Raw genomic sequence first — 17,218 nt, 5'->3', positions numbered from 1 at the left:
GTGGTATAAATGAAGTGGCAAGAAAATACTCTCCAGCGTAGACATCATAATACATAACCTTTTGGCAGAAATGTGGACAGGGTCAGAGGGAAAGTGAAGGAAATTCTCACCATCTAGGAAAGGCTGAGCAGCGTTTAGCTGCACATGAACATACATGCACAGAGCTCATCTTCTCTCCTCCCAACTTCTTTCCCATCCAGTCCTGCTAAACAATATTTGAAAAACCCTACTGTGAACAAATACGCTGTGTTTTAATATCTGAATGATTGTACTTGTTGTTCAGAAAATTCCTTATTAGCTGCATTTTCTTGCTTTGGTGTTATCCCTATTGTGACAACATGCTTTTGTGAAATTTCTAATTATCTAGACTTTTCATGTCCCAGTCCCAGCCTGTCCAAGACTTGATGCAACATGTACATACTCCTAATATTCAGGGCAACATGTCTTCCATTTTTTTGCTTTGGTTTTCCTGAATACATGAATTTTAATCCTTTTAAATACATGAAATTACCTGCTTTTTTTTTAATGTAAAAATCACTAAAAAAGGGTGACTGATTAGCTGATATTTCTCCCTACCTGATATTGGTAGATCTTACCAAATCATCTCAAAAGGTGTCTTTTTGACTGATTCTAAAAATCCTCCAATAAGAATTGCCCCTCTTCTCTGTTCTGGTGAGACCCCACCTGGAGGGCTGTGTCCAGCTCTGAAGCCCTCAGACAGGAAAGACATGGGCCTGTTGGAGCAGGTCCAGAGGAGGCCACAAAAACGATCCGAGGGATGGAGCACCTCTTCTACGAGGACAGGCTGAGAGAGTTGGGGTTGTTCAGCCTGGAGAAGAGAAGGCTCTGAGGAGGACTAATTACGGCCTTTCAGTACTTAAAGGGGGCTTTATCTTAAAGACAGGGACAGACTTTTTAGTAGGGCCTGTTGTGACAGGACAAGGGGTAATGGTTTTAAACTAAAGGAGGGTAGATTCAGACTAGATATAAGGCAGAAATTTTTTATGATGAGGGTGGTGAACCACTGGACCAGGTTGCCCAGAGAGGTGGTAGATGCCCCATCCCTAGAAAAATTCAAGGTCAGGTTGGACGGGGCTCTGAGCAACCTGATCTAGTTGAAGATGTCCCTGCTCACTGCAGTGGGGTTGGAACTAGATGACCTTTAAAGGTCCCTTCCAACCCAAACCATTCTATGGTTTTATGATTCTAAGACCTCATAATTTATTTTAGCAAATCTTTCCTAGTGTTTAACAATGCCTACAATTAAAAGAGTTTTATTTTTGACCTCTAAATTTTAATACCTAAAGATCTTAATCTTTTGGACCTTTTTGTTGAACTTTCTAATTTTGCTAAAAGTTCTCATATCAGATCTGAGCTTCATCTTGTGGTATTTTACCTGCCTCTTGGGTCTTTCCTCTTGTTAGTAAGAAATAATGAAGAAAAAATTGCACCAAGAGTATTTGCACACAACCACTCATCTTGCTCTTCATGTGCAATGGAAGTCTTTAAACATAAATAAAATATTTACATTCTACATAGTATTAAGCAACTGTGCCAACTTGTTACTACCATAGACAATATAAAATCTTGAATTCAAAACATCAATTTCAGAGGGTTAGAGTGCTGAGCAAATAATTCCTCTGTTGAGAGAAAGAAGGGTTAGTTTGCTTGTTTCAACACCAGTCATCCAAATCACTTTCAGACAAGTCAATTTATTTTATTATCAGCTAATTCAGTCCTTACATGCATCTAATTTATTTTGAAAATTGATTTTACTCACAGATTAAAAATAATGACATGAAGTAAAGCTGCTTATAATTATGGGAACTACTGTGTGTGTGAGCATAACCAGAAAGGGTATTCAAAAATACGTTGTTTATTAAAGACTCTGTGAATTTTTTTAGTTCATAGGAGAAAACAGTAGTTCTTATGCTTATTTTTTTCCAATATGGAAAATTAAACAAAACCTAATTGTTTATTTTTGTCTTACTCATTCTCAGCTGCAGACCGCACATATTGCAGATATTTTTAGGGGTTGTCTTATAGTATGTGTGGCAAATCATGGAACATAAAATGCTTTAAAAGGCTTTTCTTGTAGATAACATGGGCTTGCAGCACTCCAGTATCTCAAACCTTAACGAGATGACACAGAGGAGATGAAGTTCAATAAATGAAGTGATAGAAAGAATAGTAATTCCTTCTTTTTTCTTTCTTTTTACTAAGCCTACTCTCTTCGGTACTGTAAATTCGAAGTGAGACTCTTGATATTGTGTGCGATTTATCTCATGTGATTTTAAGTTAGGGATTTTGTCCAAACTAGTCATATGGGCTTTCTTTAGAGGGGTCAGACAAGCATTTCCAGCAGGTAATTTGGATATCCTATTTTCTCTTCATCAGCTACAGAGAAAGCTGAAACCTGTATTACATACTTAACCCTTAGGTGGTTATAATAAAGTGCACTGAATCTTCCTGTAAGAGAGTCTGGATTTACCTGACCATAGCTGTGCAACATGACCTGGAGTCTCTCAGCTGAACCCACTGGCCAAAGCCTACTCCTGGCACTGAACCCAGAACACAAGCCTCTTCCTGGAGCTGAACTTTCTCATGTAGCTGTAGCACCATCATGAGCAACGACAGGAACACTAATGGCAATCTATCTCCCACTTCTTCAAGTGCTAAGATTCAGGAGGGAGAGTAACATGATGACCCAGCCCACTCCCACAGCTGATGAGGGACCTGTTATTACACACTTGGTTTTATTCGTTTTGCAGCAGCGTCTAGAAAGCTCTGTGGAAGGTCAGGGAGCACATAGTCAGGCAGTACTAAGAAAACAATCCTTGTCCTAAAGGAGATACTATTTCAATCCAGTGCAGCACCAGAACTGCAACTACATTTTCTGCTTCTTACTTGTTCTGCAGGGCTCAGACACCCAAAGAACACGGAGAAGGTCAAGCATGAAGAGATACTGTTGTCCTTACACCCTCACATATCCAAAGATAACATTGTACCTCTTCCTTCTTAGCCAAAATTGAACATCCTCTAGTGGATGTCATAGAAATAGACATTTTTTTCCATGGACCTTATGCAGAAATGTATTGAAATAGTGATTTTATAGATATATATATAGGAACATAATTTCCATTATACCAGATATCTCATCAGGTCCTTTTCCAAACTTCCTAAATTTTTTTTTTGATGCAATAGCTCTACATATCATTTACTGTCAGATACTGCATTTGGATCTATAAATAATAAATCTCAAAGTGTGGGTTTAATCTATGAATTTCCTGGGAATAAAACTACTGTCTCTTTGGTTATCTCCCTTCATGGAACTGTAAAGTCCGGAGAGCTTTCCTAAACCCATTTATGAAGCAGAATTTAGCGCTCAGATTAAATGTGTCATTAGATATGACAAATGGGTATGTGTGAAGCTGAAGGCACCTCATGAGTTCTGCAATTTTCTGTTTTATAATAGAGCCAAGAAAATGGTAACCCAGGCAGCTGGCACATCATGGCTGAAGTAAGGCATCTTACGCATGCCGTAGTACTTTGTTTAAGAGAGTCACACTCATCACCATCACCACCAATTTTTAATGACTCTTTCTAGGTTCACTCACGATCTTCTCTTTTTTCTATCAGTTCTACACTGGGATAGCTTCAGAGAGGTAGGAATTTACTGTTTAGGTACAAACAAGGCGAGAATTGGCTGCCTAGAATTGGCTGCTGATGCATTGTTTTCCACGACACCAGGCTGAAGGAGCAAGTTGCAGCACAGCAAATGCAGAAGCTAATAATAATTACACATTACTTCACAGTTATTATTTAACAACTACCCTGAGCCAAATATATCTGTTGTCTTCTGCTCATGGACAGTTGCCGCACGTACACAGGGAGTTACTTTATACCTGATCTTAGATGTTAATATGTGGGGAACCTGAAATGGATCATTCCTGCAATTTATTTAAATTATTTGTACAGACCGCCACCTGTCTTTTCAATACACTCATTCTCAGTTTGCATAATCAATTCTCTATCTAATCTGAATACAGACAATTAGAAGAAAACAGAAAATTCCCAAAGGGAACAGTATACTGGAATTTTACTGTTAGTCTCCCATAACGATGTCTCTAGAAGACAGGTCACTGAACCATGTTAGGACACTTGTCCATCATTCTTTCTTCATATGGCTATAATATGCCATATGCCAAATAAGCAAAAGTTCTATAAATCAACATTTATTCTTAGTTTCTAATTTGATATACCAATTTCAAGCACGTCTTCATCTTCTACAGTCTTTACAAGATAGACTTTTTCATGTTGGCTTATAGGGTAGTTATAATCTATATTTCATGCAGGAGCTGTGGAATATTCCTCACTTAGGAGTAAAAATAATCTTTTAACTTATTTCTTATTTACAAAGTTAATGCTTTATTAATTTTTTAAAAAGCTATGTATTTCAAGTGATTCCTCAGAAGTGGTGGGTATACAGTTATGTAGCAATTCACTGGGAAAGTGGATTTAATGGGAAGTCAAATGTAAGATCAAGTCACTTCATTCAAAAGATTCACATACTGTGAATCATGTGCAAGCGATTTTTAATGGATGTCCATTTGTGTATTTGCCTTATTTGTTCTAAAGTGTCCTTAATCTCACTAAATCCTTAAATTAAAACACAAAAATATAGAGAAGTAGTTGAATGTTAATAGGGGAAACAGCTGATTAAACCAAATGGAGCACACATTCCCTTAACTGATACTTAGGGCACTCAAGCTTCTCGAAGGGCTCCCAGATCCAGCACCATTTAAAAGGTGCTTTGGTCAGGAGGAACAACTTGCACATGTCAAACAGAAAAACATTAGTGTGTAAGGCACCATATACAAAAGAAACTAGCAGAGGAGATGATGATGGATGTTACCAAAATGCAGTGAAGGGCTGGCAGTAAAACATGTGGGTCTATATATGCCTACAAATCCATATGTTCAGAAACTACAGTGGACGTAACCTAAGGCCCTAATCCTGCAAACCCTTCTGTACATGCATTCAATTCCACAGTAAAAAAATCCCAAACTCCAAGACCAGAAGACCAAACCTCCATATATGACAAGGCAGTGCTAAAAAATAAAGGGAGAAAAATCTGAATGCTCTTGAAGTCCCACAGATTGCCTATATTAACAAATTACCATTTTGCATTAAAAAAGAAAAGGCAAAACAGTAAGAATTTTCCTTTCAGAATGTCTGTGCATAAATCAATTCATTTTGAAGATAATTTTAAGAAGGTTAGCAGTAGTTTTTTGATGGATAAACGTCTAAATTCCACTGTAATGAAAATATATTTTCAACAAAAGATGGTAACAGTTTTACTGAGGGATGGATAAAAGAATATCTCCTGGAAATATAAAGATCTTTTAACTTCATATTTAAGAAGGGTAGAATGGTAATACTGTTCACTTAAAGGAAATAATGAGACAGCATGGATTTAAGTTCATTAAAGGCTTCTCATATTCTTTCAGGAACTCAATCCATCACAAAATTCAATCACGTAAGTTGAGCCAAATCAACAAGCTTACTTATGAATGCAATGTTAAGTATGTGTTCAAGTCCTCTGCTGACTAAAAATCAACTGGATTCTAAAACCACCACAAACTGTGATGTGAATATCAATAGCAAATCACAGTTAAGTTTTCCAAAGGTCAGTGTCACCTTCAAGACAGAAGCTAAAAAGATGGAAAACCTGAAGATCCCATCACTCCCACTGCACACCGATATATTATTTTAATTAGCATCTTTATTTTTCTAACAACCCATCTCCTTCTGTTTCTGTCCCTGCTTCCTGTACACCTCTCTGTTTCCCTGACATTTAACATTGCCAAAGGTAGCTTCTCAAGACAATCCTTTGGTATCACTCTCATCAGTATTGATCTGACATTGTTGTATCCTGTTACATATTTTCACAAGAGACGGGCAAAGATCTGTTGACATGGCACATGGCTAGATCAACCTTGAATGCTAATGGTAGTGAACAGAAGAGCCATGGACTCGTTCCTTATCATAACTATGACTAAGCTGTCAGGCTCCATATCAGCATTGCAAGCCTAGAAACCATTTGATATTTAGATCTTGTGCTGTTTTCAATATGTTGCAGAAATGAAGACCTACTAGTATCATGCTCAGAAGCAAAATGGTCTGGGAATGCGCCAAAATATCTCTACCGGGCTCACAGGAAGGTAAACAAGGCAATTCCAGGTTTCTGAGCATTATGTTCACAAAACACATTATGATTATTTATTTACAAATATCAGACACTCTGTAGCAGTGTGAAATGGTCTTCTAAGACCCAAGCAGAGACGTAGCAGACAAGGTAAACAAGTATTAAGTATATCCATCCACTTAATATCCGCTTAATATTTTAGAAGAAAATGCATATCTCTCTTCAGCAATCGTGAATAATGCCATATCATAGAATCATAGAATCATCGAATGGTTTGGGCTGGAAGGGACCTTAAAGATCATCTAGTTCCAACCCCATGCCATGGGCAGGGACACCTTCCACTAGACCAGGTTGCTCAAAGCCTCAGCCAACCTGGTCTTGAACAATTCCAGGCATGGGGCACCCACAGCTTCTCTGGGCAACCTGTTCCAGTGCCTCACCATCCTCATAGTGAAGAATGTCTTCCTTATACCTAATCTAAATCTACCCTCTTTCAGTTTAAAGCCATGACCCCTTGTCCTATCACCACATGCCCTTGTAAAAAGTCCCTCTGCAACTTTCTTTTAGGTCCCCTTGAAGTACTGCCAGGCTGCTATAAGGTCTCCCCAGATCCTTCTCTTCTCCAGGCTGAACAACCCTAACTATCTCAGCCTGTCATCATAGCAGAGGTGCTCCAGCCCTCTGATAATCTTTGTGGCCCTCCTCTGGACCTGTTCCAACAGGCCCATGTCTTTCTTGTGCCTCTGAGGGGGCCCCAGAGCTGGACGCAGCACTCCAGGTGGGGTCTCACAAGAGCAGAGTAGAAGGGGAAGATCACCTCCTTTGAGCCGCTGGTCACACTTCTTTTGTAAAAAGCTTTAAATAATGTAGATTCTGGCTGTCAGTTCATAACATTTATATTTGAACCTACTGTTCCAGAGAAAATCCAATCTATATATAATTTAAGGTTTGAGGGATGACTTTTTGTTTTTTTTTTTACTTCTCTCATACACAAGTGGGAAAAGTTGCACTTGGCATTCAGGGGAAGCTGTGCTGAAGCGGTAATGTGTTCATGTCCATAAAACTCATGATGCAGCATTTCTTGGTCTGTAAGGAAGATTCTGCCATCCTGATGGAGAAGAGGTACCCGTGTAAGTCAGCAGGACACTAAAGGGACATCAGTTTCCAAGAACCAGTCAGCACTCAAACAGAAAAAGTAACCACTCAAGCATTCCCACTTTGTATTACATGAAAGGGTTCGATTGTCTTTGGGAAGCCTGCCTCTTCTTTTCTGGACCAAAAAGAGGAGGAGAATTACTCCTATCTCACATGTGTCAGTGAAGCCCTTGAAGAGCTGCAAAGTTAACTATATTGTTTATCTTTTACAGCAAGCTTCAAACATGAAAAGCTCCAACCCTTGGCAGAGCAAGTTTCTCCACTTATGCCTAACAATGACAGGGTACAGTTAGCTTGTCTTCTCTGCCAAGAGGAATGACAACAAATACCTATTATAGTCCTTTTAAACATACCCACATCTCCCTATCAGATACTTAAATCACTTAAGTGAATCCTTCTTAAAAACACAAGTGTTACTTCAAAAGTGACTTAAGAGCCTAACATCTTGATTGTGTAGAAACGCCAGTGCTCCGCAATTAGGAGTGAAGGTCAAGTGCAGAAGCTACGCTGCACTGTCTCCCCACACAAGCCTTCCAAGCATATGAACTACCAGTAACATACTCAGAAATTCAGCATGCTGTTTAATCACATCCTCGTGTACACATCAAAATAATGTGCTGAGAAGCCCTCTGTATTACTGGCTTTCTGGCTTTACTAGCTTTCACTGGAGCTTGGGGTCCTAGTGATTTTTGAAATAAGGCATTAGGTTCCCTAAACAGCAGGAGTGCTTTTGACATTTTTAATCAAAAATGGACTATCAGATCATTTTGCACAAACCAGAACAGTCGCTAGAGTGACAAGCTGCCTTTTGAGGCCTGGCGTGACCCAAACTCAGGTACTGCCTGGCTCTGCGCTATGAAATCCCAAGGTAAAAAGTAGCACCATTTAATTAGAAATAAAATTTTGGAGGAACACGGTATTTTTTCTATTGATTCCTCTTATAGCCAAACGTAATCAAGTATTCATTAAGCACAATAAAATACAGGGCCTTTGCAGCTTTTAATTAGTCTTTTGGATGAAGAAACAAAACAAGCCTGCTGCTGAAACAGACTCTTAATTCTTTTGGTGCAAGATTATTCCAAGTGAAGATACAGTTTGGTTCACTGATTTATATGGGATGTGCTAGATGAAAGAAAAGTCTAAAATTTAGACTTAGCAATAGGTATGAATTTAACAGGAAGTCAAAGGCAACTTACAAGTATTTTGGCAAGAGCCCACATGTCAGGGGAAAGAGGAGATGAATCAAATATTACCAGTAATAGGCATGAAATAACTTTTTTGGCAGTGGACTGACAATCATCACAATGTTCCCTGAGGAGTGATTTGCTGCTCTCATTTGCCTTCAACTGTTCAAAGTGCACTCTGAGAAGCAACCCTTATTATAACTGTCTATTCTATCAGTAAGAGAAAGACCAAATTACTTATGGCTTTTTCATCAATTTGTATCTCCAAGACTAAATTTCAAGCACTAATCTACCGGGAAAATAAATATTGTTCCTGTCTCATTACAGAAGATGATCCCTGCATAAGCTTCCAATGCACTGATTCCTGTAATGTTTGCTTCCCTTGAGTCAAGTAAGTGCACATTCCTCACTGATGGGAAATGGCCAGTCACTGTACCAATTCTCAGCTTCTGCCTTTGATTACCACAAAACATAACTGGCTAAAAGTCAGAGGGTTTATTCCAAGGCAAACTCCAAATTTCTAAAAAATATGTATGCCAGTTTGAGAAAAAAAATATCTTTTTTATTTCCTGCAGCAGGAAAAAGATCTATGTGAAAAGAGGTAAAAATCCTTAGCTTACACAGTGTCACAATAACTGTCACCTTTTCAGGCCAAATTCTGAACATTTCAAGTCAGCGCAGCTTGCAGGTTGTCAGCTTCCTAGCTCCTTGTTTCCCAAACACTTCTAAGCAGGTAATTCTGGAAGCTCTCAAAGCTTAACCAAGAGCATGAATTCTCAATACCTTTAGGCTTCTTGGCTGATATCTTTGACCTTGGGACAGACCATATGGTGAGACATCTCAAAGGACATTGACCCTGGAACCTATCAGTTTCCTGGCTCCAGAGCAGTAAATATAGTAGGTCTGTTTAGGAGCCATGGATTGCAAAAACCTTGACTGGTGGCTCCAGAGTCACGAACTGATTTGCCCAAAGGCAACTTACATGATAGAACCACCTAGAACTGTGGGTCCAGCACCACAGAAGGCAAGGTGAGCCAAATATACTTCCAAAGAAACCCTATGTTTTGTTAAAAAGTGCTAAAGCAACTTTTAAATATTCTCCTTTCCACATCTGCTCCCAGCTAACTTGTCTCTTCACTCTGGTCCTTGGCCTGTCTTGTTACTGAAATGAGAACTCACGATCTTTACTCAAAAACTGTCCCAATTCCCACATTCTCCATTTCTGTTGACATTGCCAGCATTCCCCTTGATAGTATCATGTGTGCAAGAACACCTCCTAAAACTTGACGTGATCACTCTAATTGTGCTCCTTTTTCCCCACAGTATCTACCACTTTTTAACCATATTGTGAACGGTTCATGCAGTCTGTATATAAGCAAAATGTTTTCTTTCTTGAGAAGAGCTCACTTACGCTGGCAATCTAATTCTTGATGGCAGCCAAAAAACAGTATTCATTTAAACTGTCATGGAAGTCTGAAACAGACTTTAAAATCTCAAAGTTGTTCAGAACAGTTGGAACAGTAACTAGATTTTAATTCTGATTTTTTACTTTCCAGAGCTCCTTCCTTCACTTAGAACTGAAATAAAATTTCAGTTACAAACATCTCTTTAATTTCACGTATTAGAAATATGACTCCTGGAAGTTTTAATGTTCATGCTCCCATCTCTATTTATGAGAAGTTTTTCCAGTTGTAATTTTAAATTAAAGTCAGTATATGCAGTATTGCCTCCCTGTATTATGAAAAGTACCACTACATTGTGCTGGTAGGTTGTTTATTTTATGAATCTTAGATGGTGTCTATATAACATAATTTTGTGTTTAGTGCCTCTTCATGTGGGCATATTTTTGTTCTTCTCATCATGCTGATCATCTGTGCACAAATAGCTGGTTTATATTTTTATAATCTAGAGAAATAACTAGAATAGACAAAGCGAAGTTCAGAGTCTAGATCTGCATTTAAATTATGGCGTCCATTGTAGTAAGGATGTTTCCTTATAGCTTCGTTATTCACATTTAGTAATTCATTGTATCTGCACAAATAAATTAAAGCCTTACAAACAGCATAGTTGACCTTGAAATCCATAAAATTGACAACAGTTAGTTAAATGAATTAACACGGGAGCTCATCTTACCTGCCAGGCAGAAGACCAAACATGGTGTAATAAGATGATAGATGAAGAGCCACATGGTTATCTTCTGTTCAGCGATTATCTTAAAAGGAATTGTGCCTTGCAATGCCAGCATTCAGAGATCTAAAAATACCTGATTAGAGAGAAAGAAAAGGAGTGAATAATTCTGACATAAGGCTTTATCTCGTATCACATTTCACTTGCCATATTATCTGTCTAAACTGAATACTTAAGAGTTAATATAGGACAGAGGCTTTTGAATATTAAATGCATTATCAAATTTGCTGGATCAAATGCATGATCTCTTTTAGACAGAGAGCACACTGTTTTAAGAGCACACAGATCTTCCGGTGACAGTGAGTAATATGGTAAATGTTAATACTGAACATCCTCTTTTAGACTCGTCTTCCTAAACCAAAACTTCTTAAGCCAGATCCTCTCTCTGTGAACACTTACATTATTAAAAAAATTAATATATTACATATTTTGCAATAAAATAAGGAAAGACCAGATTCTATCCTCCTTCATCTCAGTAAATACTACATCAAATTAATTACTTCAATATCTGTAAAAAGAAAACTACAGTGAAACCCATGTACATACATCTCTTTCAAGATTCATTTGTTTTGTCTAGCATATCATTCCTTTTAAACTTTTAACATACAATTAATGATCCTCTGGAAAGGCAGTATTAATTTTTATGAGTTTCCTTTTAAATGTTGAATATCATCATTATTGCAATGTCGTATTTGAAGTTTCCTCTCTTCCCTATGGGAGAAGCTCTGCCTGTATATATACTAAAACCAAGCTAAAGTAACATGCAGCTTCTTTTGAATATTTTAAAATTTTAGATATAATTTTCCACAATACTTTAATTCTATAATATTTTATACTTCTTTCAATCAGAATACTTTGCTAGTTTTTCTTTCTGGCTGGTGGCTGCTATTTCTTTAGGGCAATGCATCATCATCATGCTTGCAGTGTGCAATTTCCCATTTTGTTTAATGGATTTCTTGCTATGAATGTGGAAATGCATCCTTTACATCCATCACATATTTTTCATACTTCTCGATTGGTTTCGCTGTAGCACTGGCTTAGTTAGACTTTCACACAAAGCAAGGCTTCCAGCTTATCACTGACAGAACACTGTTGTATCTCAGGCACATGCCGATATCATCCTTTCCTCTCAGTATATTCATTTTGTTAGTATTTCATCATAAAATATGCTTATACGTACTTGTATACCCTTCACTAACATGCACCATAGGACATGTTGCATGCTAATATGGCATTGTCACTTTTTGCAAGATATAATCTTGATGCTACTCTTTTCTAGCTTCCCATGCCAAGTACTGATGTCTCTGATAGCGGCTTCTACATTTTACTGAGAGTTTTGCTCTTTCCCAGTCAAAATTTTTACTAATTTTTTCTCTTTTTCCAACATCCAAATGTTTTAGATCTTGTTTTGAAACTGCTCTGCTTCCCACCTCCAACACCAAGAAACGGGAAGTTTTCCATTTCAAAGCGCATGTACAAACATACCTGTCTCCCTAAGTATGCTTGGGGTAAATCCTGCTCTGGTTTGAGTTGCTGCCAGACAGGCCTGCCTCGGTGTGCATGCCTCATGTCTCTCCTTGAGGTGGCTAGGAGCGTATCTTGGGCCCCCACTGGGCCTTACACTTGTCCCCTCCTCCTTAGAATAATGATATGAAGATGTTTATCTGAACATGACTCAGACAGTGAGCTTTCCTTAAAAGAGTTTCATGGGGTGTTTTACTAAACTCATAGTGTAGGGAAATGGCAACAAATATCACAAGAGAATCTTTGTGGCTCAGAAATTACAGGAGCTGTTGCACTTTACATCTACCTTTCTTTTATCAGATGAAATCTTCAACAAACAGGTCAAAACTGTATCAGTTGCCACAACGCTAAAATCATGGCTGTTACGTGAGAACAGCGCTCAGCAAAACACATGCAAGAGCCTAACAGTGATCTGCAGAACTGAGATTCATTTAGAAATATTCGCTGGAAAAATGTTCTTATGTGGGCAGCAAATGCATATGCTTACTGTAGCTGGATCCAAGGGGAAGAATTTACTAAACATCTTTACCCTCCTGCTTCTGTTGGCACGGAAGTTTCTTCAGCCTCTGTCACACAAAGGATATTCACAACTATTTCAGGCATCTACTTTAAATGACCAAGGCATGAACTATTGTGTCTATATGAGTCCTCCAAAAGACGTGGTAGGCTACATCAACAAATGACTTTGTACACTTTTCCAGGAACCATATCCTGGCTATGAAGTTTCTTGTGTTATGACACTTCCTTGCCTGGAACATTTATTTCCAAGTGATGTGAGTTAAATTGCATAGTTACGCTAAAATAATGCACATAATTAAACAGCAATGAAACATGAACTCTGTTGGGAACAACGGTAATTACACAGTAAGTCATGGTGATAATAACTGTGTTCAAATGTATTGATAGATGAAACTGTTAGGAGTAAACCTGTGTTCTCTCTCTGGCACCACAGGCACCACTGCAGACGGAAGATCCCTCCTCTCTTTCTTTTGCAGAATCCAGGTCTGATTTTGGAAAGTTACCTTGTCCTCTAGCTTTCCAAAAATTCCTTTCTGTTGGCTCAGGAAAAAATGGTTTGAACACAGGTTCAAAGTACAGTAAATAAAAGTTGTGTCAGTAAAATCTATAAATACCTCATTTTATTCAGTTACAAAAATATCCACCCTGCCAGGATTAAAAACCTTTCCTTGCTCTCACTTCTGTCGGCTGAGTGGGTTCTGTATATAGAGCACATCCATCCCTCCTGATTTATCTCAGCTGGTGGATGAGAAGTGAGGCTGTTTCACATTGCTCTGCTGAATTTTGGCAGAACTGCCTGCTATGAGATGAGACAGCACGCGGGTTATCATCTGCATGTCTGAAGTAGTATGGCTGTACATGATGTTACCACCCAGCTGCCCAAGGATGAGTCCAGGCTTATGTGAGGCAGCAGCACTCAGGCTGGAGGCAGCCCTGTGGGCTGCAATGCTCACGTGGCATTACCTACTGCCTCTTTTGCTTTACACCTCTCAACCTTTTCTCTTTGCAGAGTGAGAAGGATATTGCGGCCTAAGTAAAAAACATTCCCAAACAAAAGAACAGTCATTAGTACAACTCACTTTTCTCCCCTGTAAAAGCAGAGAGTGATTACATGCCTGGACATACTCCTTTTAGTCTGCACAGTACACTGTTCTCCTTTTCTCACAACAAAGCATCGTAATTTTAGCAAACGAGTAAGACATTTTTAAAATATGTAATAAAATATGTAGGCACTTAACTGCAACTGTGTCAAGTTTAATTACTATCTAATGCTCATTAACACATTTAGGTCCCTTTTGACCATTCGGTTTCCCAAAAGGGCCAGGCACCACTACAAGGCATTTCCTTGCTAGATTCAAGACAACTCCAGGTGAGCTGTCTGGAGTGCAATCCTCCCAAAGGAGGTGGGCAAAAACTGGAACAGTGGCTGCTGAATAGGAAGCACATTCAATTTTGAACACAGAGACCTCCCAGAACGCTTATGGAGGCTTGCACTGTCTCATGATGCTTCATTAGGATGAGAGGTGTTCCCAGGACACAAGGGAACACCCGCCTCTCCGTAGTACCATATCTTAAGGATTTTTTAATGTCTCAAAATGCACTTTAGGAAAATGTCTGTATTTTCTTCCATATGCTGTGTGGCTTTCCTCAGGTCTTCACCACACACTTTGGCCTTCATTAAGGAGAAAAAGGCTCTTGTTTTACAGCTATGAAAATAGCCAGTGTTTTACATCACTTCTCTACTTAATACAAGCACGCAGATGGCATCATCACTTTGCAAGAACATAAAACATTCATAATGCAGACACAGAAAGAAATTACAAACAGCAGGTAATGGCAGTCAGTGGAATAAAGATCATAAGATAAAAAGCAGTGCAAATAGGCTGCATAATCTACTAGATTTGAAATCAAGGAGTGGGAATAGACATGGGAAAACAGAGCAACAGTGGGGGATGTTAAAGGGGTGAAGAGGAAGCAAAGAAGCAGAACTCACAATTACAGAGGGGAAGGATGTCATGTGGGATATGTAAGTGATGTGTGGGAGGATGGAAGCAATAAACCAACCCAAAAGGGCAGTCAAAAAGAGAGGGAAAGTGATGGAGATGGAGGTGATGAAGGTGCTTGAGGATTAGTAGTCGCCCCTGCCTGTAAATATCAATGTTTACCATGGCAAGATCTTCCCTGAACCTCCCTTGCTGACGCTTTCAGCATGGGAGCAGCGTGATCACTGCATCCCCCCTGACATCTGCCCAGTGCTCCCATCATGAACACCAGGTACTGAACAGGCAGAGAGAGTGCAAAGGAAATCGTTTAAGAGCTCTGCCTTGGTATACTTAGCTAGGAGAGGTAAATCAAGATGCTTGTTATGATTCTCATTTCCTAGTATATTATGATAATTATACATATTCAAGTTTTAAAATTGGTAGAGATTCCATCCAGATTAGACTATAAATAGATACAACAATCTAGAAGAAATCTGTGGTTCCCCACCCTTTTTCAAACATGAATATATATAATTGCAATAATTCACTAGTAATTCACTAGTGGCAAGTTATAATCAAAGCCTTTTAGGAGCCACACAATACTTCAGCCTAATCGGTGTTTTGTATTTGTTTTTACTCCAGGCTTTTTTAGTAAACATCTAATTGCTTGTTATCTTGATTTTCTTAAAAGAGCTGGCATTTTTTGCTCTGATAACTAACTCCTCATAAATCTTATTAGTTGCTCTGTATTTAGAATTACAAGAAACATTTGAATTTAACAAAAATAATGGTGTACATTGCATATTTTTTTATTGTATCACCCTTTGTCCTTCTCTACTATTTTGGTCTTTACAATTTAATTTTATGGTCAATAAGTTTTGGCATTCTAGATTAGACTGTGCAATTAGAAGGGGCACTACATCTTACTTAAAAGTCTAGCTTCTCAACCATCACCCACAACCCCTTGATTTACTTCTGAAACCAATACCTTAGCCACTAGTGTTTACTAGTCCTCTCTATTACCAGAAAGGTAATGACAGACAAGTTCCATACCACTGCACAGATTTCTCTCATTACAGTGGTCTGGGATTACTGCAAGTAAACTTCCAAGCCAGCCCTGCTCTTATAGCACTGCTGCTTCTACGGAAGATTTTTGATGCTAGCTGGCCAGCACTTAGAGTCCAAAAGTGGCTTTAGTTCCCTTCACAAAGGCTTGTAGAAAGGCTTAATTTCCTTTTGACCATCTTTGATTTCTATAATTATACTCTTTGTTTTTGCCAGATTTGTTCAAGTGGAAACACAAGTTCAAATCCACTGCTCCCAGTACCACCCACTGGCCCAAACAGTCCATCACCAACAGTCATGCTTCTAGTATTTTCCACATCCTCCTATTTAAAGAATATAGCTGCTCTCTCCATTTCACATGAATGAAAGCCAGCTAAGAAGCCCATCAACTTGATGGCCCATAAAAAACACACTCTTCTTAAACATAATTTACACTTTCAAGGACAACATGCAATAACATAACAAACAACCACTAAGTTGGAGGAGAGAGCAATCTAATTCCTCCCCCAATTGCTCAAAACTTTTTTTCTACGGCTTAGAAGTGCTAAATAAATAAATAGCACCACACACACTCCCGGGTCAGTTCATTATTATATTTAGACAGACTAAACAAATAAGTGATTCTATCACTAGTGGACAATTCAACCAGCTCTGTTTTTTGATTAATAAACATTAACTTAGAAACACGAAGAACTCGGAGGCGATAAGGATTGCAGGGTTGTTACAGGGCTTGGCCCAAGTTTCAATGGGAAACCTTAACTTTAAAGTGCAATGCAAAACTTCAATCCTGTTACAAATATTTATAAATTTCCTCTTCTTGCCTTCTTTTCCTCTTAAATGGTCATGTCAGTAGGCTTAAATCAACTAATATCCTGGCACACTGATGATCCACAATATACTCTGGCTCAGAGTTACCCTTTTTCTCCCCTTCCTGCCCTGCTTCTTCAGAAGCTGTGACTTCTCTCCAAGAAGCGAGTACCAAAGAGATAATAAATTCCTTCTCTAGATGTGTTTTGAGCCATACCTTTTGCACTTGAAAGCAATAGCACCTATTCTACAAAGCAAGAAAACATAGTGCCTATAACAAGAAACTAAAACATCAAATATATTTGCAGAAGATTGTTATAAGATACAGAAGGTACCAGGCATCTGAATGGCAACCTTACTGTTACAAGATGTCTCTTTTTCCGTGGCAATCTTCTAACGCACGATTTTTCCAAGTAGGACAATGTGCTGGTAGTTAATCACACTGTGAATTTAACTCTCCTGCTTCCTTTATATTTACACATCAAAGAATTCAGACCTCGAGAATCAGTAACTTCTTCAGCCAGTTGCTCAGTGGGCACTTCTGCTTTTTTGTTAGGCAATTAAGAAGCCCTATGGGACTTTTCTTT

At 38.6% G+C, this 17,218-nt stretch overlaps 1 protein-coding gene across 1 annotated transcript in view; it reads right to left on the bottom strand.

The window, feature by feature from the left end:
* The window catches only part of CNTN1 (contactin 1), a 255,051-nt gene that overhangs the window by 86,891 nt on the left and 150,942 nt on the right, over positions 1-17,218 (bottom strand). Inside the window, exon 3 of the mRNA XM_064447942.1 lies at positions 10,681-10,810. Within this exon, the coding sequence (XP_064304012.1) occupies positions 10,681-10,792 (112 nt within the window). The 5' untranslated portion in view covers positions 10,793-10,810. The remainder of the gene's footprint in view (positions 1-10,680; positions 10,811-17,218) is intronic.

Source organism: Phalacrocorax carbo, chromosome 1, assembly GCF_963921805.1.
Source record: "Phalacrocorax carbo chromosome 1, bPhaCar2.1, whole genome shotgun sequence".
NCBI classification, from domain to species: Eukaryota; Metazoa; Chordata; class Aves; order Suliformes; family Phalacrocoracidae; genus Phalacrocorax; species Phalacrocorax carbo.
The sequence above is the reverse complement of the archived record's forward strand: the minus strand, read 5'-3'. Positions and strand labels throughout refer to the sequence as shown.